Raw genomic sequence first — 23,288 nt, forward strand, 5'->3', positions numbered from 1 at the left:
CAGGGACTTTACAGAAGGGCTCACCATCATCAGGTAGGTGGGACTGAGGGCCCCATAAACCCACCAGAGAGATGTCCCCGTCCTCTGTATTCCTGGGATTCCACACAGGAAGGTCAGGAGATCCCTCACCATCATCAGGTAGGTGGGACTGAGGAACTAGAAAGGAAATGTTACGCTACACTTTGGAATGATATTTTTCTTTATGTTTTAGGTTATCAGTGCCCACATTTTAAAGATATTGTTTTCAACCGTTTTGTCGGTTTAGCATGACAAACCAATGGATATGAAAGTTGAGGTTAAAGAGGAAGAAGAAGAAACTAATGTTGACAGTGATCAAGAGTCTACCGAGGAGGTTGGGATGACGGTGATATTTAAGCAGGAGGAAACTTCTCTAGATATTACCACAGGTAAGTAATGAACACTGAATAGAGAAACTTATTATGTATGTGGAATGATGATGGAGGATCTGTAGACCTTCACATCATCAAGTGAGATTACGTGTACAACTTGATCCCTAGATCCCCCATCATCTGATAAACACATAGGGACAATGTATTCAGTCAGTGTGTGCCCCATAAACCCACCAGAGAGATGTCCCCGTCCTCTGTATTCCTGGGATTCCACACAGGAAGGTCAGGAGATCCCTCACCATCATCAGGTAGGTGGAGCTGAGGGCCCCATAAACCCACCAGAGAGATGTCCCCGTCCTCTGTATTCCCAGGATTCCTCACAGGAAGACCAGGAGATCCCTCACCATCATCAGGTAGGTGGAGCTGAGGGCCCCATAAACCCACCAGAGAGATGTCCTCATCCTTTGCAATCCCATAATCTCAACCCATTCCTTACTATCATCAGGTAGAGGGAGTTCAGGGTGCTAAAAACCCACAAAGGAGATGTGATTAGGAGATCCAATACCATCATCAGGTAGGTGAAGTGAAGAGACCCAAGAAACCACCAAGAGATATTCAGGGACTTTACAGAAGGGCTCACCATCATCAGGTTCATGTTGATGAGGGCCCTATAAAGGTTTTGAAGACTGCAACATGTGGAGATTATCTATGACCCCTACAGGATATCGTCTATGTGTCGTCACATCATAAGATGTGTCATATTTCTATTCTTCTGGTTTAGGGTGAAGATCTGATGGATATAAAAGTTGAGGTTAAATCTGAAGAAGAAGAGACGTCTGTGATGGATGATCAGCAATATACGGAGGAGGCTGGAATGATGAGGACATTCATAGAGGAGGACACTCCTACACAGATCAGCACAGGTCAGCCATTATATATTTTTCTGTTATCTCAGATCTCTGATTGGGTCCAGAGAAGGGTGGGAGTTGTGATATCAGCCTATAAAAGGGTGACAATAGCCCCCTCCTCCTTGTGAGTTTGTGAAGAATATGCTCCTCCCAGTCCCCCATTGGTTCCTGCTCTTCAACAGAGCTATGTAAATGTAGAAGTGATGTGGGTGGAGCTCCAAAGGCCCTATGACTGAGGAGGGGAGGAGTCTCTGCTGGTTGGGACCTCCCCCGAGGACATCTGCTGCCTCCATCTACCTGATCCAGGTGTAATGTTGGTTTGGGTGAAGTAACCCTCTCATATCCGGTCATTATATTTTTCTATTTTCCAGGACACTCCATAGAGAAACCCTCAAAGGATCGTCTGACTTTATCTCCAGATTGTAAAATGGAGGCCATGACAGGAGATTGTGCGGGAGAAGAGACCATCAGCCCAGCTATGGATAGACCATCCGATCCCTCTGACATTCCTAGTGTGAGGAATAGTTTCGGCATTCTGGAAGAGAAAACATTTTCCTGTCCTGAGTGTGGGGGGAGTTTTAGCTCTGATTTAGGTTTATATTTTCATCAGAGGTCCCACACAGGGGAGAAGCTCTATTCCTGCCCTGAGTGTGGAAAGAGTTTTTTTTCAAAAAAAAACCTGGTTAGACATTACAGATCTCACACAGGAGAGAAACCATATACCTGTCCTGATTGTGGGAAAGGCTTTTCAGATAAAATTACTGTTTCCAGGCATAAAATTATGCACACAGGCCAGAAGCCGTACTCCTGCACTGAGTGCGAGAGAAAATTTACACACAAGTCCTCACTTACTGCACATCAGAGACTGCACACTCGTGAAAAGATTCATTCATGTCCTGAATGTGGGAAAGATTTTCTTTATCAATCAGTCCTGGTCTCGCATCTGAGGACGCACACTAGAGAGAATTTGTACTCCTGTACCGAGTGTGAGAAAAAATTTGTATACAAGACCAAATTTACTGCACATCAGAGGCTACATACTGGGGAAAATATTCATTCCTGTACGGAACGTGGGAAAGATTTTCTTCATAAATCAGAACTTCTTGTGCATAAGAAGTCACACACAAAAGAGAGGTCACATTCCTGTACCGAGTGTGGAAAAAGTTATTCATACAAAGCCGATCTTCTTGCACATCAGAGAAGGCATGTGGTTCAAAAGACTCATTCCTGCCATGTGTGTGGGAAATGTTTCTCTTCTAAACGTTCACTGGAGACCCATCAGAAATCTCACACAGGGGAGAAGCAGTATTCTTGCCCTGAGTGCGGGAAATGTTTTTCGTACAAATCAGAGCTGATTATGCATCAAAGATCCCACACGGGTGAAAATCCATATTCCTGTACTGTGTGTGGGAAATGCTGGGAAACTCCATCACAGCTTGTTAGACATCAGAGATCTCACACCGGTGAGAAGCCGTATTCCTGTCCTGAGTGTGGAAAATGTTTCTCGCTCAAATCAAACCTTGTTATACATGTGAGGTCTCACACGGGTGAGAAGCCGTATACCTGTCCCGAATGTGGAAAAAGGTATACAGATAAAAGTAGTCTTTCTAGGCACCAGAAATCTCACACCGGTGAGAAGCCATATTTCTGTGATGAGTGTGGGAAATGTTACTCACAGAAGTCAGACCTTGTTGTACATCAGAGATCTCACACAGGAGAGAAGCCATATTCCTGTCCTGAGTGTGGAAAACGTTATTCAGATAAAAAAAGCCTTTCTAGTCATCAGAAATCGCACACAGGTGAGAAACCATATTTCTGTGATGAGTGTGGGAAACGGTTTTCTGGAAAAAAAAGTCTTTTGAGACACCACATATTGCACAGAAGTAAAATTCTGCATTCTTGTCCTGAGTGTGGAAAAGAATACAAAGGAAAATTAGGGCTTGTTCGACATCAGAGATGCCACGTAGGGGACAAACCATAATCCTATGTGTGGAAAAATGAAAGACTTTCAATTATAAAACATCAGATATGCCACACGGGAGAAGCCGGATTCCTGCTTTGGGTGCAGGGAAAGTTTTTTATGGAAGTCTCACCTTGACATACAGCAACAATCTCACTCCGAGGAGATACCACATTCCTGTCGTGAATGTGGAATACGTTTTAGATAGAAATCCAATCTTTGTAAACATCAGATATGCCACACAGGGACAAACCTGTATTCCTTTACTGAGTGATGGAAAATATGTTTACACAACCTTCGGTCTTACTGTACATTACACATACAGGAAAAATACAGAAATCAGGTGGGGGAAGGGGGTCTGTGTGAGAGTGTCAGATTATGGGTAGGCAGTACACCACCCAAAGTCCAAGGCAAAGTCAAGAGGAACAGCAGCATAACATTAGTCCCTTTGCTGGAGGCATGAGACAGAACCAGTCCCGGCTGCAGAACCAGACCTCCCCAAACAAACTGATTGGAAGGCTTAGACTTGAAGAGAACCTGCAATCTTGTTCACAAAGTAGAAATGGCCGAGAGACACTTTCTAAGAAAGCCGGCGACGCTGAAATAGACCTAAACTTCAACCACAGAACTCAGACCTGTAACAAGGATTAAATAGACTGACTTATGTCCTTACCCTGACACCTTTTCAGCGGTCACATCATTTTTTATACCGCATTCTGGAAACATCTTTTTGTGCAGTTTTCTCTTCAATAAAAGTTATTTATAATAATCCTTGTCCAAGTGAAGTGTCTTTGGAGGAAATGTATTGATGTGACGATCCCTCTGTAGGTGGGAAGTTCTTCACACGTCTGTGTTTTGTCCCACAAAATCCAGAAAATGGCAGAGGACCTCCAAAGGACTTACAATGTGGTGTTCTGTTTACTGGCCAGTGACGCTTACTAATTTTCACTGGCAGCCATCGTTACTGATAGGACAACACATTGGTTCGAGTCCAGAATCAAATGAGGGATGAATCGGTCCAAATCAGAACAGAAATACTACTGGGGAGCACAAGAATCTCTCCAAGAAGCTCGACTTGCCACCAGAGGTCTGGGCTGACAGCTAGGTGAACTATCGGCCTGGTCCTTACAGGTCTAGCTGGGCCTGGTCTTCCAAGCGTAGTGGGTTAGTTGGGCCCAAATCCAAACAGCAACACATCTGTGGAGCACAGATATCTCTACATTTCTATTGTCGGGAATTGATCAGATCTTAGTCGTTATTTCCAAGGGCCAAGATAAAGTTTAGCTTGCAAATGGAGTTAGGTGGTCCAGATATATCCTGTCCTCACAACTGTCCAGTGTAAATATGTTATCTGTTCCCGGTCTTTAAATCTAGTTGGTCAGCCTAGGCTGAGAGGTTCTGACTGTGGGCCACTAGATAGTGAATGTCCCAAGCACCTATGGTGAATACAGATAGGCTAGGGAGACAGAAGGTCAGCTAATATTTGTGATGTACTCCATATTGGGAATATTTGTCATTAGGTTCAGGGTGTAGCTGCACAGGAACTTCACAGGTTAGCTGTCCTCACTTTGCTGGTAGAGCAGTCCAAATATAAACCCAGACAATGGTCCCTAAGGTGCCTTCACTGGGTAAATACTACATGACATGTAACAGATGTTACTCTTGGGGGCAATAGGAGGACTGCCAATCTACTGCCAAGACAAGATAAACTACAAGATTGTTTTTTAATGTAATAAAATTATTTGTAAAAAAATACGGGAAATGTGAAAATAAGTTGGGTTTATGGGGAGTTCACATGGGTGACCTTGGTAATATTAGAATTGATCCAAAATTTACATTCGAGCTTTGGGACAACACATTTGACACAAAACATGCGGTAGAATGAAGACAAAGAAAAGGGAAGAAAGGAGAGGCATCTGGGCATAGAGGTGTTCCTAGAGAAGAGAAGTAACCACACCAGAACCCTTCCAAAGATGACAAGTCTTTGTTCCACCGTGACATTTTTCAAGGCTTCTAAGGTCCAAGAGATGAAACCAGGACAAGAAGTCTCTTTGGAAACCAAACAGTAAATCTGACTGGTAAAACAGTGATATCACATAAATAGGAACTTGTCCTCATCCTCCATAGTCATTACAAAATCTTTTATAACCAGCTGATGCTCAGAAGAGTATTAGAGCAACTTTCCACAAGTATAGAGTTTAATCTCTGCCATAAACGAAAAGTATTAAGATCACCCAAGGGAAACAATTACCTATGTGCAAGTCTGTAAAATCACCATTAGGTAGGTTTCAATTCACACAATGAAAATGAGTAAAATGTGGATGAGACACATTCACCTTTATACAGTTAGGTCCATAAATATTTGGGCAGAGACAACTTTTATTCTAGTTTTAGTTCTGTACATTACCACAATTATTATAATTGAAACAACTCAGATTGACCTGCAGACTTTCAGCTTTAATTCAGTGGGTTGTACATAAACATTGCATAAAATGTGAGGAACTAAATCCTTTATTACACAATCACTTCATTTCAGGGGCTGAAAAGTATTCGGACAAATTGGAAAGCTGAAAATAAAATGTTCATTTCTAATACTTGGATGAAAACTCTTTGCTGGCAATGACAGTCTGTAGTCTTGAACTCATGGACATCACTAGATGCCGGGGTTCCTCCTTATTATTGCTCTGCTAGGCCTTTACTGCAGCGGCTTTCATGCATCTGAGTTGTTTCATTTAAAATTATTGTGGTCAATTATACCTGGTCAATGGCAGAGAGATATCCGTAACCTCGTCCACAATCTTTTCTCAAACTGCCTTGCGTCCCTAACACCCGCTCTCTCCAAAATCCCCTCCCCAGATGAAGCTGCCACCATGTTAAACCTCTCTTTCCCTGGCTTTGGATAATGTCGCTCCTGGCACCTTCCGCTACCCCCGCCCTGCCAACCCCCGACCCTGGCACAACAATCACACCAAACAGCTACATGGACTTCAAAGCCCAGCTACAAAGCTTTAACACAGAGCTCACTGTCACCAAGCAAAATTATTTCTCTGCTGTCATTTCCTCTGAAGCCTCCAACCCACGCAACCTCTTCTCTACAATTACCTCCTAAACCCCACACCTGCCCCCCCACAACATCCTTTCAGGATTCTTTACAATAGGGTCATAATATCCCTAAAGCTGCGTACACACTTCTAATTTTTATCGTTGGAAATGAACAACGAACGAACGGCGAACGATCGATTGGGCAAAAATTGTTCGTAAAAAAAGTAACCAACGACGCCGACGAACAAGGATAGTCGTTGGACCGGCGGATCGGATTGGACGACGATCGTTGACCATCTATCGTGTGTACGGTTGTTCTTTGATCGTCCATGGTCTGAGCATGCGCGGTGAACGAACGTTCGCTCACTTCCTGTGGTGCACGTCACTTCCTATATCGTTCAAACGATCGCATCTATCGTGTGTACAATATCTGCGAACGATTGTGTCGTTATCTGTATGTACAGGATCCGTGCTATACGATTGTTCGCAGATATCGTGCAGGATCGTTCGTCGTTCGTTTACCAACGATAATAATTGGAAGTGTGTACGTAGCTTTACTATCAGGTAGGTGATAGTAAGGCTCTGTATGGAGAGAATGGAAATGTAACCCTAGGCTTTGGTATAATATTATTCCTTTTGTTGGTTTAGCATGACAAACCAATTGATATGAACATCAAATTAAATAGAAAGGAGACAAATGTGAGGTGTGATCAGTAGTCTATGGAAGAGGTTGGGATGATGATGATGAAAGGTAAACAAAAGGAATCTTCTGCACATATCACCACAGGTAAGTAATGAAAACTGCATAGAGAAACTCTCTGGTAATGTGGATTTAAGACCAAGGACCTGTAGACCTTCACATGACCAAGTGAGGTCTTACAACTTTCTCAAATTTAATGTAAAGGAGTAATACAGGGAGCCCACCTAAATCTTCAAAGTCTGTGTGTGTGTTTACTACAAATGGATCCAGTAAGAGGAACCCACCAGTAGATTTCACGCAGGAAGATCAGGACATCCCTCACCATAATCAGGTAGGTGGAGTTGAGGACCCCATAAAGTGATTGAACACTTTGCATATACAGATTATGTGTGGCCCCTACAATATATTTTCTAGGTGAGGTCACATGACAATTTCTGCATTCTATTGGTTTAGAGTGGAGATCTGATGATCATGTAAGTTAAGAAGAGAGACGTCTTTGAGGGATGATCAGCAATGCACGGAGAAGTCTGGAAAGATGAGGATATTCATAGAAGTGGACACTCCTACACTCCTCCTCCTGATCAGCACAGCTCAGCCATCATATTTTCTTGTGTCTTGCACACTAATTAGTGATAAGTGATATCAGCCAACAATAGATTGATAACACTGGTCAACAAACATTTTCTTGCCAAACACATTAAAGTCGTTTTAGGTTATGTTTGATGCAGATTCCACATATGATATTGGTTTTGCTAGAATAGTTCTAGTTTTTGAAATAACTACCTCAATAATAACCTCATAAACAACTAATGAAACTATTCAAAATTAAACTAGATATGCCTATGTATACAAAATCAAATTTTTGAAATACCTAATGTCAATATATTCTATATTCAGTATATTTACAGAACTAATCACAAAGAAGTCATTGATAAGCTCAGTTTGTATGGTTTCCTTTTATGCTGATCATCAGGACAATCACGGCTCCAGCAGTAGTCTGCCATCATGTGTCTTTCCCATCTGATACCTTTCTTCCATCACCTTTATACATTGATGGAACCTCTGCCCTTGTTCCTCACTGATATCACCAAGGTTTTCTGGGAACGTTTCCAAACGCAGACAGTGTACCTTTATATACTCATAGTAGCGCCCAAATTTTTTAGGTTTAACAGCAATTTTGTACAGTTTTTCATAATTTTGTGTTTTATGGTTACCTTAGAAGTTCTTTACAACCATGACATAGCTGTGCCAGGCAGAAGCTTCAGTAGCAGTCATGTAACTTGTGAAATTTGAATCATTTATCAGCTTACGAATCTGGGGTCCATCAAAAATTCCTTTTAAATTTTCAGTACTCACTCCAGGGAAGAATCTACAAATGTATTTGAAGCAATCACCGTCTTTGTTCAGAGCTCTTACAAATTGCCTTAATAATCCCAGCTTTTTGTGGAGTTGGAATGAGTTTTTCTTTGTCAACCAATGGCTGGTTACTGTCACGCATGGAGAGACATGACCACTAGGGGGCGTATGGAGGTGGTGTGACCCCTGAGAAGGGCCAAGGCGCAGAGCCATAACCAGGTTTTCCCCAGAGCCTCTGTTGGTGAGGATGTTGCGCTGCAGGTTAGGGCCAGGTTGCGGTCCTTGGGCACACCAAAGTGGGCAAGCACGGTACCAAACCACCAGGCAGGAGGATAGTCAAAGAAAGCCAGGAAAGCAACAGGAGGCATAGGAAAAGCAGGGATAACCACAGGCAGACAGGAACAGCAAAGGGAAGTTGGCTGGGAACTAACAGACTAGACAATGAAGGGTTAACACAGGAGCTTGACACAGGAAACACTGGATTAGGCAGCAGGTGTACAGGAACTAGTTCACAAAACTAGGGAGCTAGGCACTGAGAGCAAGCTAAATAGCCAGGGCTGGTCAAGCGGCTACTTCCTGATTGGCCAGCGGCATGGACAGAGTCGATAAAACTGCCTGCATGGGCAGGGGAGAGATGCCTTTGTTTTAGTGAGGAACAGGTGAGACATTACTTCCCCCCCACCTTTATACGGGGCCTCCCCATCCGCCGGGGTCCAGGTTTAAGGGGTAAAATGAAGATGAAACCTCTTGGCAAGAAGAGGTGCAGACACATCTGTAGCTGGAACCCACAATCTCCCCTCAGGACCAAAACCTTTCCAGTTGATTAGATACATGAGCTTTTTCTGAGAAGTTTTGGAATCCAAAATTTGATGGACTTCATATTCCTAAGAAGAAGAGTTTGCAGGAGTAGATCGTGGAGAGGGATGAGAAAAGTGGTTCCGGACCAACGGCTTAAGTAGGGAGACATGGAAAGCATTGGGCAGCTTGAGATGTGGAGGAAGGCGTAAACTTATTACAAACTGGGTTAACCTTGGCAAAAATGACATACGGTCCGACAAAACAAGGAGAAAACTTTAGAGAAGGTACCTTGCAACGAATATTCCTGGTGGATAGCCAGACTTTGGCAAAGCGGAGAGAGGTACAAAGTGGTCCATTTTAGAAAAACGATCCACGACTACCCAGATAACCGTACAGCCATCTGAAGGAGGGAGAACCTTAATAAAGTCCATGGATAGATGACACCAGGGTGCTGTGGGAATAGGTAGTTGAAGAAGTGGTCCTGCAGGGGCACAGGTGGCAGACTTTGAGCACAGACAGCACAGGTCTTGCCTTAGTCTGTCACATCCTTATGAAGATTAGACCACCAGTACTGTGGAAAGAGAAATGTGAACGTTCTATGCACGCCCGGATGACCAGAAAGTTTGGAATCATGTGACCATCGTAACATCCTTGTGAAGTTAAGGTGGCACCAAGGTTTTGCCTGGAGGAACAGCAGACTCCTGAGTCGAGGTCAAGGCTAGGATGCAAGCTGGAGAAATGATAAATTCTGGCTCCACAGCAGTCTCGAAATCCTGTGAGTCAAAGGAGCGAGCAAGAGACTCAGCTCTGGAGTTAGCAGAACCAGGTTTGAACATAATGATAAAATCAAACCGAGAAAAGAATAAAGACTAACGAGCCTGCCGGGGGTTGGGTTGGTGAGCTGAATGCAAGTACTAGAGGTTTCTGTGGTTAGTAAAAATAGTCATCTTGTGAGCGGAACCCTCCAAGAGGTATCGCCATTTCTCCAGAGCTAGCTTGATGGCTAGGAGCTCCCTGTCCCCAATGAAGTAATTCTTTTCTGCTGGGGAAAATTTCCTTAGGAAGAAGGCACAGGGGGATCCGGCTCCAATGGGGGTCTGGAAGGCTATAGCTCCCACTCCGACGGAGGAGGCATAAACCTTAAAAGAGAAGGGCTTGGTGACATCTGGCTCAACCAGAGCTGGGTCAGAAAGAAAGGCTTCCATTAAAGAATGGAAGGCCTCAATAGCCTCAGAGGGCCAGTTCCTAGGGTACGCATCTTTCCAGGTGAGAGAGGGCTGTGATGGGAGCTACCAGAGTGTAGTAATTTCTGATAAACTGTTGGTAATAGTTTGTAAATCCCAGGAAGCGCTGAGTAGCCATAAGATCGGAAGGCAGAGGCCAGTTAGAAATAGCTGCAAATTTTTCCGAATCCATGGAGAGGCCTTCTTTGGAAACTATGTAACCCAGGAAGGGTACCTGGGGAGGTTCAAACATGCACTTCTCTACCTTCGCATATAGTCCGTTGTTTCTTTGCCATTGTAAGACCAAGCAAACATGTTGTCTGTTAGTAGGCAAATCAGGGGAAAAAAACAAGATGTCATCTAATTACATTACAACACAGATGTATAAAAGGTCTCGAAACACCTCATTAACAAAATACTGGAAAACTGCTAGGGCACTGCAGAGACCAAAGGGCATCACAAGGTATTCATAATACCCATCCCTGGTGTTAAATGCGGTTTTCCATTCATCCCCCTTTTATCCAGATTAGATTATATGCACCTCTGAGGTCTAGTTTGGTAAAGATCTGTGCACCACGGAGATGGTCAAGGAGCTCAGGAATAAGTGGCAGTGCGGTTTTTTATGGTGATGGCATTCAAGCCCAGGTAATCAATGCATGGCTGGAGAGTCCCATCCTTTTTCTGGACAAAGAAAAACCCTGCCCCAGCAGGGGAAGAGGACTTACGGATAATAACTCGCTCCAGATTTTCTTTGATATACTAACCCATTGCCTGGGTCTTAGAGAGAAAACTGAGAGGGTATACTGGAACTCTTGGAGGTGTGGAGTTAGGAACAAGGTCTATTCCACAGTCGTAGGACCGATGAGTCGGTAGTTGCTCAGCCTTGCGCTTGGAAAAGACATCCTTGAAATCCTTATATTGACTGGGAATAGATGCTGCAACCTCAGGAATACGGAGAGCAAGACACCTGATAGGTATGAGCTTGGTCAGGCATTTGGAATGACACAAGGGACCCAAGCCAATATCTCAGGAGTAGACCAGGCCAGCACTGGGGAGTGTAGTTTAAGCAATGGGAGGCCAAGAATGACTGCAGAGGTAGCTTGAGGAAGCACAAGAAAAGTTATGGTTTTGTGATGTAGCACACCAACAGACATTTTAATGGGTCTAGTTTGGAAGCCGATAAGTCCACATGAAAGGAGGGTCCCATCCACCGCAGAGGCTGTGATAATGGCTCAATAGGCCAACCACATTCCTTGAGGAGGGTGGCAGAAATGAAATTTCCAGCTGCTCCAGAATCACTGAAGGCTTCATGGGCAAGTGTGGAGGTGTTGTGGTGAAGAAGAATGGCTATGGAGGGTCACTGATTGCAGGGGAGAGAAGAGTGACCTAGCATACCCCCTTAGAGCATGCTAGGCATTGAAGTTTCCTGGCCTCTATGGACAAGATTTGATTAAATGTCCCGTCTGTCCACAGTAAAGGCAGAGACCAGATGAGAGACGCCGGGACCTCTCCTCTTGGGATAGGCTTGATCAGCCTAGCTGCATAGGTTTGTCAGACATAGGTGTTTGCAGAGGCCGCTGAAAGGAGGGCGATTTCTCCTGGAAACGCTCTTGAAAGTGGATGTCTATCTGGATGGCCAAGGAGATCAGATCATTCAGAGACACACTGATTGATGAAGCCAGAGGTTTTGGGGTCCCCAGAAAATCGCTGTGGAGGCAATTAGTTTAATGCTGAGGCTACAGTGAGGCCAGGAGACTGGACCTGGGCAGGTGGTTCAGCCGATGCACTGGGAGAAAGGAGCAGTTGATCCAGGCGAGCAGAAAGTGCATGAAGTGGGTGAAGCACCTGGATTTGGGTAGCTTCCTGGGCATTGAGCCTCTGGGACAGTAGCTGGTTGGGGCCTGCTGAACATATGGAGCATTGGTGTTCATGATAGCAAAGCTTTTGTAAGACCATTTTGATATTTTCATATTCTTCCATGACTAATTGGAATTGATGCATAGCAGTTGCCTTTATGCAGTAAAACAGATTTCAAACTTCGAGTGGAACTGTCTATAAAAAGCCGCTAGTCTTCTGCTCGGTATTCTGTTACTCTTATATGGGCTAGTAGTCCAGGGATGTTAGAACAGTACACAAAGTCTCCATCTTCACTGAAATATGGTCCGATTGTCACCTCTTTTGTCCTATAAACTATTATTTTATCTTCCGGTCTCAGACAGTTCTTTTCCTTTAGCCTAGATACTAAAAGTTCAGATGTTTGTTGTGACAGGTTTAGGTCACATATTTAACTTCTGTTCTCAGACAGTTCTTTTTTTTAGCATGGATTCGAAATGTTTAGATGCTTGGTTTGACAGACTTAGGTCATGTAAATCATTGAGCTCCTCTTAGGAGGAACTGCTAGTTTGATGAAACACTTCCTTCATATTCACTGCCAACTCCTGGATTACACTCCAAACCCTGTATATCCTCCATGTCGGATACAGGAATATCAGGGAGTGTACTGAACACTGGTATGGGAACATCAGCACCATGCCACACAGGTCATTTTGCTGATTCCAAATCAGGGTATTTCAACTTGTTTTTGAAACCTTTTACATTCAAAGCACAAAAATAACAATCATTATGATAATTTTTGGGCTCCTGCCATACCATAGGTACACCAAATTTCAAACTTTTCAGTTTTCCATTTTTCCACTGTCGTAGACAATCTACACAAGTTTTGCATACCATATGGGGAGCCCAATACTTATCTTGGTCCCCTGGTTTATTACCAAAATATGAAAGATATGCTTGTTTCACAAATTCTGAAATGCTTCTTCTCTGTTTTTGCTGAGATTGTTCACCACAAATGTATCAAAATACATTCGGGTCATTTAAACAACTTCTTGAAGAACTCATATTTCTGTAAAAAAATAGAAAATGTATGAATAAAAGGAAGACAAGTGAAAGTTTCATGAAAATAATTCTACATTTAATATACAAAATGCAAAACATGGGTGTAAATAAAGATTGTTAATATTATGCTGTGTTAACATTTGTTGTTGCTAAAATCATCTATTCCGATTTCGGTATCACAAGAACTAGAGCCGATTCAATGAAACTCATGTAATTTCTAGATTCAGCAGATATGAAATAGACTAAATATATTGAAAAATCCTTGGCAAGTGAAAAGTCTAAGTAAATGTAGTAGGGATGTGGGAAGAGCTCCAAAGGCCCTATGACTGAAGAGGGGAGGAGTCCTAGCCTGTTGAGACTAGTGTTGGTGTTCGAATTCGGGTTGTTCTTATATTCGACCCGAATATGGCTGTTCGAATTCGGATAGACCCAACCCAAAAAATAAAGTAAAAATTTATCTTAAATTAATTTATTTGTGTGTGTTTTTATTTTACCTCGTTTTTTTTTTATTTTCTACAAGTTATCCGACAATGACATTATGAATCATGTCATTGTGGGATTCCCGGACCGTGGGAACTTTGCGGTTACAGCTAATTGGAAATTGAGAAATAGGAAACCCTGATGACAGCTCAAGCATCATCAGGATTTCCCTTTCCTCAGCCAATCAGGGAGCAGAGCTTTACTATGCTGACAGCTGCGCTCTCCTGATTACTCCCACAGCCCTAGAGATACTGAGACATGTTTTACAGATACAGAACACATGTCACAGCTTCGACATGTGTTCCGTATCTGTAATACATGTCACAGCTCCTCTAGGGCTGTGGGAGTAATCTGGGGAGCAGAGCTGTCAGCAGAGCTCCGCTGACTGCTCTGCTCCCTGATTGGCTGAGGAAAGGGAAATCCTGATGATGCTTGAGCTGTCATCAGGGTTTCCTATTTCTCAGCCCATCACAGAGCACTAGAGATGAATGGGCACAAGTCTCCCATTCATGTTTAGTGCTGAATGGCTGAAAAACGTAAAACCTCAGCCAATCACTAGGCACTAGGGGTGAATGGAGAGGCTTGTCCTCATTTAACCCCTAGTACCCTGCGATCTCTCACTGTCAGGAGGATTTCCAGGGCTGTGTTCATTGCAGCCCTAGAAATCTTCCTGTCATTGGGATAACCTGTAAAAAAAAAAGTTTAATTACACAAACACATTAATAAAATAATTAAAACATTAAAGCCTAGTTCTATATTTTACATATATTTTAACCCTTTCAGGTAATGAGTAAGGGGTTTTATGTACCCCTGTAATCATTCCCCAGGTTGGGGTGGTGGAGATCTGGGAGTCTCCTTATTAAAGGGGGCTTCCAGATTCCAAAGTCCTGCTAAAAATGTTTATAAAAGCCCCCATTGTGTTCAATGGAAGCTTTCATAAAAGCTTTAAAATGCTTGAAAAAGTAAAAAAAAAACTGGGCTTTCGTGTTTGTATGATCAGGCAGGTCAATATTGCAGAAAGGGATCTTACCTGTCTGATCACTTTTCTGGCAAAAACCAGACCTTCACCCCTCCACCTGAGCCCCTTTCCCATGGCCTAGTATTGGTGTGGGGTTATGTGAGTGTTACTTAGAATCTGGAATCCACTTAAAGCAAACCTCACAGTGGTGCTGCCTATGTCAGTTTGCACCAATGAAAAAATAAACACTCGCCCAGGGTCTCTAACCAGTTATTCAGTGTCTTGTCTTCTGTGATTGGTTGATGCTGATGTCATAGACATGGATCATGTCAACCAGCACAAAAAACAGAATAAGGACCCCATTTAACTGCCAATCAGACCCCTGCAGTGTCATCATCATCCTCATCTGTAGAGCTACGTACACACATCAGATTTTTATCGCCCGATAATCGGCATTGGCCAATTATCGGGCGAAAATCTGCCGTGTGTACAGTTGGTGTCGTCCATCGTCCGAACGACCGTCCTGCCGGATCCACGGACGATGGACGACAACCGATCCTAATGAAAGGGAAGAGCGCGCAGCAGGGTGCCGCTTTCCCCCTCCCCTCTCCATAGGGCATGAACGTGAAAGATCCTTTCCAACGACAAAAATTGCAAGTGTGTACGCAGCTTTAGGCTCCTCATCACTCTAATCTGTTTTATCTTCATACCCTGCAGTCATCCCATATGTGGAGTGCATTGGCCCTGATCTGCATTGTCCCCCTCCCCACTCACATTCCATGGAGCGCATTGACCCCCCTACTGTACCCTATATTACCACACAATAGGAGTGCACCCCATCACCTCTCTCCTTTTCCTGTACCCCCATATCACCTCACAACAATAGGAGTGCACCCCATCACCTGTCTCTCCCCTCCTGTACCCCCATATCACCTCACAACAATAGGAGTGCACCCCATCACCTGTCTCTCCACTCCTGTACCCCCATATCGCATCACAACAATAGGAGTGCACCCCATCACCTGTGTCACCCCTTCCTGTACCCCCATATCACCTCACAACAATAGGAGTGCACCCAGTCACCTGTCTCACCCCTCCTGTACCCCTATATCAGCTCACAACAATAGGAGTGCACCCCATCACCTGTGTCACCCCCTCCTGTACCCCCAACTCACCTGACAACAATAGGCATGCACCCCATCACCTGTGTCACCCCCTCCTATACCCCCAAATAACCTCACAACAATAGGAGTGCACCCCATCACCTGTCTCTCTCCCTCCAGTACCCCCATATTACCTCACAACAAAACGAATGTACCCCATCACCTGTCTCTCCTCCTCCTGTACCCCCATATTACCTCACAACAATAGGGGTGCACCCCATCACCTGTCTCACCTCCTCCTGGCTCCCCCATATCCCCCTACTTAACTACCAGTGCGCCCTATAATAAGGGGATGACACCCCAGAATTAACAGACATGTGGCTTTTCTGCTGTGTGAGGAGCCTGGGAATCCATTTTTCTATCTCTGAACTGCAGTTTCCCGGTATTCAAGTTTGAGCCATGAAGTCCCGCCCACTTCCGGTTCGTTGCCGTCACTTCCGGGTCCTTGTACTGAATGGTAACTAGCAGTTACCGAAGTGTGGAAGTAGAGAGGAGACATTGCTGGAACTGGCAGTAGAAGAGGTAATAATATCTTAGGTTTATATTCAGTCATGTCTAGCCTTTCCTCTGTAGTCACTGCCACATCCTTTATCTCCAGCAGATGCAGACATTTTCCTCTGGAAGTTCAGTCATGCTATCTAGATAAACTACCATACATAAGTGTAACATGAAATGTGTTTTGTGAACTCACAGTGTCCCACACACAGCTAATAATGGACAATTATTGGGGTACTGTAACCCATACATTGGGTAACTATCCGGTATCTGACTGCCCTGAGGACTCCGGCTCTATATTCTTACCAGCAGGGGGCAAGGGGGTATTATAAACCCGTGGGGGGTAGTTTGTGACATTTTGGTGGACTTCCATTAAACAGGTAGATAGGTGGATTCTGTTCTGTCCCCCAGTCTCTGTGTACATCCTCTCATTCCAACAAGAGTGTTCCTCTAACTCACCTCATGCTGCTGTCTCCAAGATGGCTTCCTTGGCTCTATAAAACGTCTTCCAGATTCACTTCGGACCTTCGTTCATTCTCTCATCTCCCTCCCCCTGCAGACTGTTACAGGGGAAACCTAATCAGGTGACCACATGAATGAAGATGGACATTGACCACAGTCACATGACTGAGAGGATATTGCAGCTAACTCTGGATATCATCTACCTACTGACTGGAGAGGTGAGGAGGATTCCGGGAGGTCACATGACCTGACTGGGGGGGTGAGGAGGGATTTGGGAATGGTATAAATTATTACTCATGATATTACAGAGTTTCCATCCAGTGAAATTTGGTGACCAAGTGACCATCACGTTGCCTCTACCTCACTCCATGAAACCAACAGGACAAAACATGCAGAAGATTCTGGAAGTCATCCAGAAAATGATTGGACTGAGTCCCAGCTGGTTGGGACCTCCCCAGAGGACATCTGCTGCCTCCATCTACCTGATCCAGATGGAATGTTGATTTGGGTGAAGTAACCCTCTCATATACGGCCATCGTGTTTTCTATTTTCCAGGACACCCCATGGAGAAACCCTCAAAGGATCGTCTGACTTTATCTCCAGATTGTAAAATGGAGGCCATGACAGGAGATTGTGCGGGAGAAGAGACCATCAGCCCAGCTATGGATAGACCATCCGATCCCTCTGACTCTGAGACTCCTCCTGTTGGTGCCGGTATTCTGAAGGAGAGAAAATGTACTTGTCCTATGTGTGGGAGGAGTTTCAGGTCTGAACGAATTCTTTCTGTACATCAGAGATCCCACACAGGGAGGAATGGAGAATATTGTTCTAAAAGTGGGAAATGTTTTCTTTATAAAACAGAACTGGTTGGACATCAGAAATATGACACAGGGCATAAGCTATATTGGTGCTCTAAGTGTGGAAAAAGGTATTCATGGAAATCAGAGCTTCTCAGACATTCACTCTCTCACACAGGGGAAAAGCCATATCCCTGCTCTGAGTGTGGGAAAGGATTTTCACAAAAGTCTCATCTCCTCAGACATCAGAGACTGCACACAGGAGAGAAACCGTATGTCTGCTCTGAGTGTGGGAAATGTTATTTACGGAAATCAGAACTGGTCAGTCATCAAATGATTCACACAGGTGAGATTCCATATTATTGTTATGAGTGTGGAAAATGTTATATATGGAAATCAGATCTTGTAAGGCATCAAATATCCCACACAGGTGAGAAGCCATTTGTCTGTTGTGAGTGTGGGAAATGTTTTTCACAGAAAGCACATCTTTCCAGGCATCAGAGACTGCATACAAGTTAGAAACCAGAACTAATCGGAACTTTTTATTTATGCAAGGTGTCACATTGAGAACTGCATTCCTGGAGTGAATTCAGGGAAAGTTTCATCTTACAAGCACCAGAGGATTCACACAGAAGCCAAATTCTTGTCTTGATTGTAGGAAATGTTTTTTTCACAGAAGTCCTATACTTTCAGTCAGTAATATACCTGCAGAATGTTGGAGGGGTGCTAATGTCGTGAGTGTGAGAAGAGGTCCTCTTTATAATTCTCACAGGGCAGAAATCCACCTGATATACCCCTGCCTGAGCACTCGTCATGGAAGAGACTCTTCATAAGGAAATCAGCTCTTACTAAACTATTGGTTGTGGATAACGAGCATGGAAGATTAGTCTACACGACAGGATTGGCGGAAGTTAATTATCAGCCTGAACAGGCAGCTCGATTTGTTTGTTGGGTGCGACATGCTGGCTGAAAGTGAAGAATATATATTTTCTGATGTAATATTTCATATTTTTTACACAATAACATATTTTTTTAGAATAAAATCAGGGCTAAAGAAAGATAATTGTATATGTAAAATGATGATCTTTGTAAATTGACCAATTAAAATCTTTCTGCAAGAGGTGTTATAGTTCTTGAAGCATCACTCTAAGGTCCTGGTCAGCACCAGTCCCCCAATATAACACAGCAGTCTTCACCTTTAGTAAGCCCCCGCTCGGGAGACTGGCTGCGTATCCCAGGACTTACTGCGCAAGGGATGGTGTCTGGGACTGGGCTGGCACAGGCCAGGAGCCCACAGTAGTACCAAGATTCCAAGACATCATACACAGAATATCTGTCCACCAAAGTACACAAGGGCAAAACACAAGCAGAGTCGGGGTCACAAGCAAGGTCAGCAACGGTAAATCAAATGAAACACACTTCAGCACAGATTAGCCTAGCAGTACGCTACAACAGGCATTAGTGATGGGGAGCAGAGAGGCTTTAAAATCCCAGCAGCCAGAAGTAGTGCAGGAGAGAGTCAGGAGCTGATCGGCCCCTAGAATCCCCTTCAGCTGTACACAGCCTAGCAATGGATGCTGGGGATGCCATAAATATTGCAGGCTGCACGAGTAAAGGGAAGCAGGGGCTGCTGCTATCTTTGTTCTCCTGGCTGCTGGAAATGACATCGCTGGACAGAATAAATAGTGTTTTATATTGTGATGACACAGAACTCGAACAGATGAGCATCTCTTAACAATCACAAGTCAGCCATATTGATTTCAGTCTTAGGTTTCTATTGTTCTGGCTGGTCATTGTTGATGGAGCTGATTTTCCTTTTGCTCACATTTAGGACTGTAGTATCCTATAATGGAAAGGTCATATTAATTCCACTCATAATGCCTCAGCACAAGCTCCACCCACAAGGTTCCTTTTGGGAGGAGTTCAGCAGTGTTTCTGGAACAACAGCCCACCAACCTCTTGCCATACACTACAACACTGGTAGGTACTGCCGTGTAGAGTGGAGATCTGCCCCCTCGTCACCTTGTGTCCTATGAGCCACCCTCCGATTGGGCTTTTGTTCTGTCCTCTGACTTCTAATTGGCTAGAGGCCAAATAATACCATTTACTTGCCACCTATCCCAGGGTATTTGTTGATGAGGGGGTGGTTCTGGTACTGCTAACCAGTTGACGTCTGACCTTTCCTAAAACCTGACTGCCTTAACCTTCAGATGCCACTTCCTAGCTGACTGATACACATACAAGACTTTGACATGCCTGGTGTAGCCTAAGTGGGTATCTGACCTTTCGAAGGCCGGGCATTTAAGTTCTGCATGGGCAATCAAATGTTGGGATGTCAATGCCAATCAGGGAGACTAATTTGTGCCTCATGACCATATAGCTGTGATGGCTATGGTTTTTAGCCTTTAATAAGCCAGTCACTTCTAGGTAAAAACACCCACCAGGCCAGTGATCTACTCGATGAGTGGCAGCCATAGCTATAGGTTAGGCTAAGAGCCTCACACCGTGTTCTTCCACACCAGTGTCGGCGTGCAGAGTCCAAATATTAACGGTCTGTAGGGATACACAATATATACAGCACTGGATCATAAAGTGTTTCACGAAACTGCACTACTTCTGAGCTCCTAAAGGTAGCAATCTTACTTTTTCTAGGATGGGAGGTCCCTATGGTAAATGTCCCTATGTACTCATACACCCAAATATAATTTGAAATCATTTTATTTTCACCCTGATCAAAAAAGTATCCCTCGCACCCAATAAATATAATGTAAAGCCTTTGGATAAGGTAATATAGAGAGAAGGTGATTGGTGGAGAGAGAGAGACATATTTCCCAGTTAAGAGAATGTTCTGGCCTCCTATGTTTTCAGTTTAGGAGACGGGGCGCACACAGGATTCATCATATATAACTATATGGTCAATATAATACAGATCTATTCATCAGCACTGAACCTGTATAGATGAAATGATATGTAGAATTAAGGAGGACCCGGGTCACATGACCGGGAAGATTCTAAACCTCACCCTGGGGGTCATCTACTTGCTGACCGTAGAGGTGAGGAGGATTCTGGGAGGCCACATGACATCACATTTATCTGTAATAATAAAACCCTACAAGTGGACCGGAAAGCTGAGGAGAACTCGTTCTAACTGGACTGACGTTCTAACATAATATTATTTCTTTAGGTTTTTTAAAAATTCCTTTGGAAATTCAGGGATCATAAGATCATCACAGTCTGGTGCCAGGTTCTTATAAGGTGTTAGGATGTCACTGTGTATTTCTCAGAGAAATAATTTTGCTTGGTGACAGTGAGCTCTCGGGGGGCGGGGGTAGCGGAAGGTGTCAGAGAGTGGTTTACCATGGTGGCAGCTTCGTCTGGGGAGGTGATTTTGGTTGATAATATAGTTTCCCAATTTATTTATACTCAGTGCGAAACCTGGGCCTGTTTAGAAGACTTGGATCAGGGGTGGTCACACTTTTTTGGCTTGCGAGCTACTTGACCCAGTCAAAATGATCTACCAACAATAAAAATGCTAAACATATATTTATTTATAAATATAACGAGTATGGCACAGAAGTGACTAATGAGACATTGAATGGCAGAACGTTGCCTGGGATCACTCCCACTCATGTAACCCTTGGATCCTCTCCTTGCTTGCATAATTCCCCACAGCACACTAGTATGCCACGGAACAGTGGTTGAAAATCACTTGATTATACCACAAAGAAATTTGGATATTGTGGCAGTAAAAAGCCAAATTCTGATCCATTGATGGAGCCTCCCATGAAGGTCCCCAACTCTGAGTGTCCTCACCAGAAGTTTTTGATTTCCCCCCAATGGATGTGATGGTGTCACTGTATATTGGGTGCACTATGATGATCTGATACTGTCACTCAGTATAGAGATAATACAATGACTGGCCACACCTTCAGCATGAGAAGCGTTACTATTGGTTCAATTATATTTCTTTTTCACAATAATGTTCAGCATGCAATTTATTTCCATAGAGCCAGTTTTGAGATAGAGAATGTGACCAGAGGTATGTGAACTTCCCTCCAAAATATTAAGTTCAGGTAGTCGCAGATTGGTGAAGACCCTTTTGTGTTCCCACATGATCGTGCCCACAGGTACAAATCCAGCTCCATAAAGACATGGGGTCACCAGTTTGGTGTGGGGGAACTCAAGTGTCCAGCACAGAGCTCTCACCTCTTCCCTACTGAACACCATTTGGATGAATTGGAATGGTGAGCCAGGTATTCTCATCTAACATTAGTACCTGACCTCACCAATAGGTGGCAAATCCCCACCATCAGTACCTGACCTCATCAATAAGGGTAAATGCCTGTACATACCCTCAAATATTTCCAACAACCCTCATCAGTAATATAATTATATCCCCCTACTGGTAGTGGTCATAATGTCATCTATAAGGATATGCAGTACATACACAGTACACACTGAGATGTTTCTTGAGGCTGCAGTCCCTCTAAACGCCACAAGGTGGTGATCAAACTTATACCAAAGCAGGAAGTCTCTATGGAAAGCAGGTAGTGATGTCATATATAAACAGGAAGTTCCAGGTAAAAGAAGAGATGGGAGAAAGTAAAGTTAAGACTTTGTTAGAACTGGCAACGTGTTTCCACTATTGCCGAGCCCCCTAGCTCTGCTGAGCGTTTCCTGTACATCTGTTGTATATTCAGTGCTTTTCCCTGTCCAGCTCCTGTGTTAACCCCTTGTTGCCCAGTCTGGCTGTTTCTAAGCCAGTTCCCTTGTGCTGTTTCAGTGTACCTCTGTGTCTTTGGTGACCCCAGTGTTTTTTGTGTCACCTGTGCCTACAGTTGCTTCCTGTGTCTCCTGTGGCCCCTGTGTCACTGGTGTCCATTTTTTGGATCCCTGGTATTTGACCCCTGGCTTATCCCTGACGTCTCTTGCTTGTTGCCCGCCTCGACCCCGGCCTTCCTTGACAATTCTCCGCCTAGTGATTTGGTACCATGCATCATCCTGCCCACCCTGGTGTGCCCAAGGACAGCAACTTGGCAGTAACCAGCAACGCTACATCCTCACCACTAGAGGCTCTGAAGAAGACCTGGTTACTGCATAGATTCTGTGCCTTGGCCCTTCATAGAGCTCACACCATTTCTGTGCAAGCCATAGCACTCCCTAGAGGCTCCGTTTCCCCAAACGTGACAACACTTCAGTTATTTTGATTTTTTTATTGTTTGACCTTCTTCCAAGATGTCACAGATCCCGGCAAGATCCGTGCCTCTTTCAGACTCACCCACTTTCAGGCTCACCCACCTTGCATTCCCCGGCTGCCAGCACCAACTCTGCTTCAGGATCTAGCTCTCTGCTCACTTCCTGGTCCAGGTTTTGTGACTCTCAATCAGCTGCTCCTTTGCCCCAGAAGACTAGAGTGTTCTGCAGAAGCACTGCATCTGCTGACAGGCATGTGAACAACATCTGAGACCCTTCATCAGCACTCCCTCTGCTGGTGGGTTAGGAGTCTGAGGCTCACATGACTCATACTTATCACATAAACAGGTAGACAGTGGAGTAGCAGTTGATATAGTGTAGATGGACTTTGCTAAAGCATTTGACACTGTACCCCACAGACGGGTAATATGTAAGTTAGGGTCAATAGGTTTAGAAAAGTCAATCTGTAAATGGATAGAGAACTGGCTTAAAGATCGCATCCAGAGAG

The 23,288-nt window shown here is 44.1% G+C and overlaps 3 protein-coding genes and 1 long non-coding RNA gene across 8 annotated transcripts in view; 3 read left to right on the forward strand and 1 right to left on the reverse strand.

Annotated features, from left to right (window-relative positions):
• Window positions 1-23,288, reverse strand: part of LOC140339029 (uncharacterized) — a 150,369-nt gene that overhangs the window by 117,956 nt on the left and 9,125 nt on the right. The window lies entirely within an intron of this gene.
• Window positions 1-23,288, forward strand: part of LOC140338957 (uncharacterized) — a 275,025-nt gene that overhangs the window by 5,027 nt on the left and 246,710 nt on the right. Inside the window, exon 1 of one of the 3 annotated variants that reach the window (XM_072423325.1) lies at window positions 26-407. The exons of the other annotated variants lie outside the window; for them this stretch is intronic. Within the exon in view, the coding sequence (XP_072279426.1) occupies window positions 278-407 (130 nt within the window). The 5' untranslated portion in view covers window positions 26-277. Of the gene's footprint in view, window positions 1-25; window positions 408-23,288 lie in introns of those variants that run through there. 3 annotated transcript variants of the gene reach the window in all.
• On the forward strand, window positions 551-3,987 carry LOC140339829 (uncharacterized). The gene is made up of 3 exons (XM_072424730.1): window positions 551-763; window positions 1,132-1,273; window positions 1,630-3,987. Exons 1-3 carry the CDS (start codon window positions 551-553, stop codon window positions 3,237-3,239), a joined length of 1,965 nt encoding a protein of 654 aa, XP_072280831.1. The 3' UTR covers window positions 3,240-3,987.
• On the forward strand, window positions 16,268-17,221 carry LOC140339151 (uncharacterized). Of its 2 annotated transcripts, none has more exons than XR_011922369.1 (3): window positions 16,268-16,355; window positions 16,888-17,008; window positions 17,099-17,221. It is a non-coding gene; the product is annotated as an uncharacterized lncRNA (long non-coding RNA). The 2 variants fall into 2 exon arrangements; XR_011922367.1 differs by having other exon boundaries at window positions 16,275-16,355; window positions 16,808-17,008.

This window comes from Pyxicephalus adspersus, chromosome 10 (genome assembly GCF_032062135.1).
Source record: "Pyxicephalus adspersus chromosome 10, UCB_Pads_2.0, whole genome shotgun sequence".
NCBI classification, from domain to species: domain Eukaryota; kingdom Metazoa; phylum Chordata; class Amphibia; order Anura; family Pyxicephalidae; genus Pyxicephalus; species Pyxicephalus adspersus.

Excerpts from the sequence above, each read along its gene's own strand:
- LOC140339829 (XM_072424730.1), top strand. The coding sequence starts at position 551 with ATGTATTCAGTCAGTGTGTGCCCCATAAACCCACCAGAGAGATGTCCC. Across the intron at positions 764-1,131 it reads AGATCCCTCACCATCATCAG|GGTGAAGATCTGATGGATAT; the intron begins GTAGGTGGAGCT and ends CTTCTGGTTTAG. Across the intron at positions 1,274-1,629 it reads TCCTACACAGATCAGCACAG|GACACTCCATAGAGAAACCC; the intron begins GTCAGCCATTAT and ends TCTATTTTCCAG.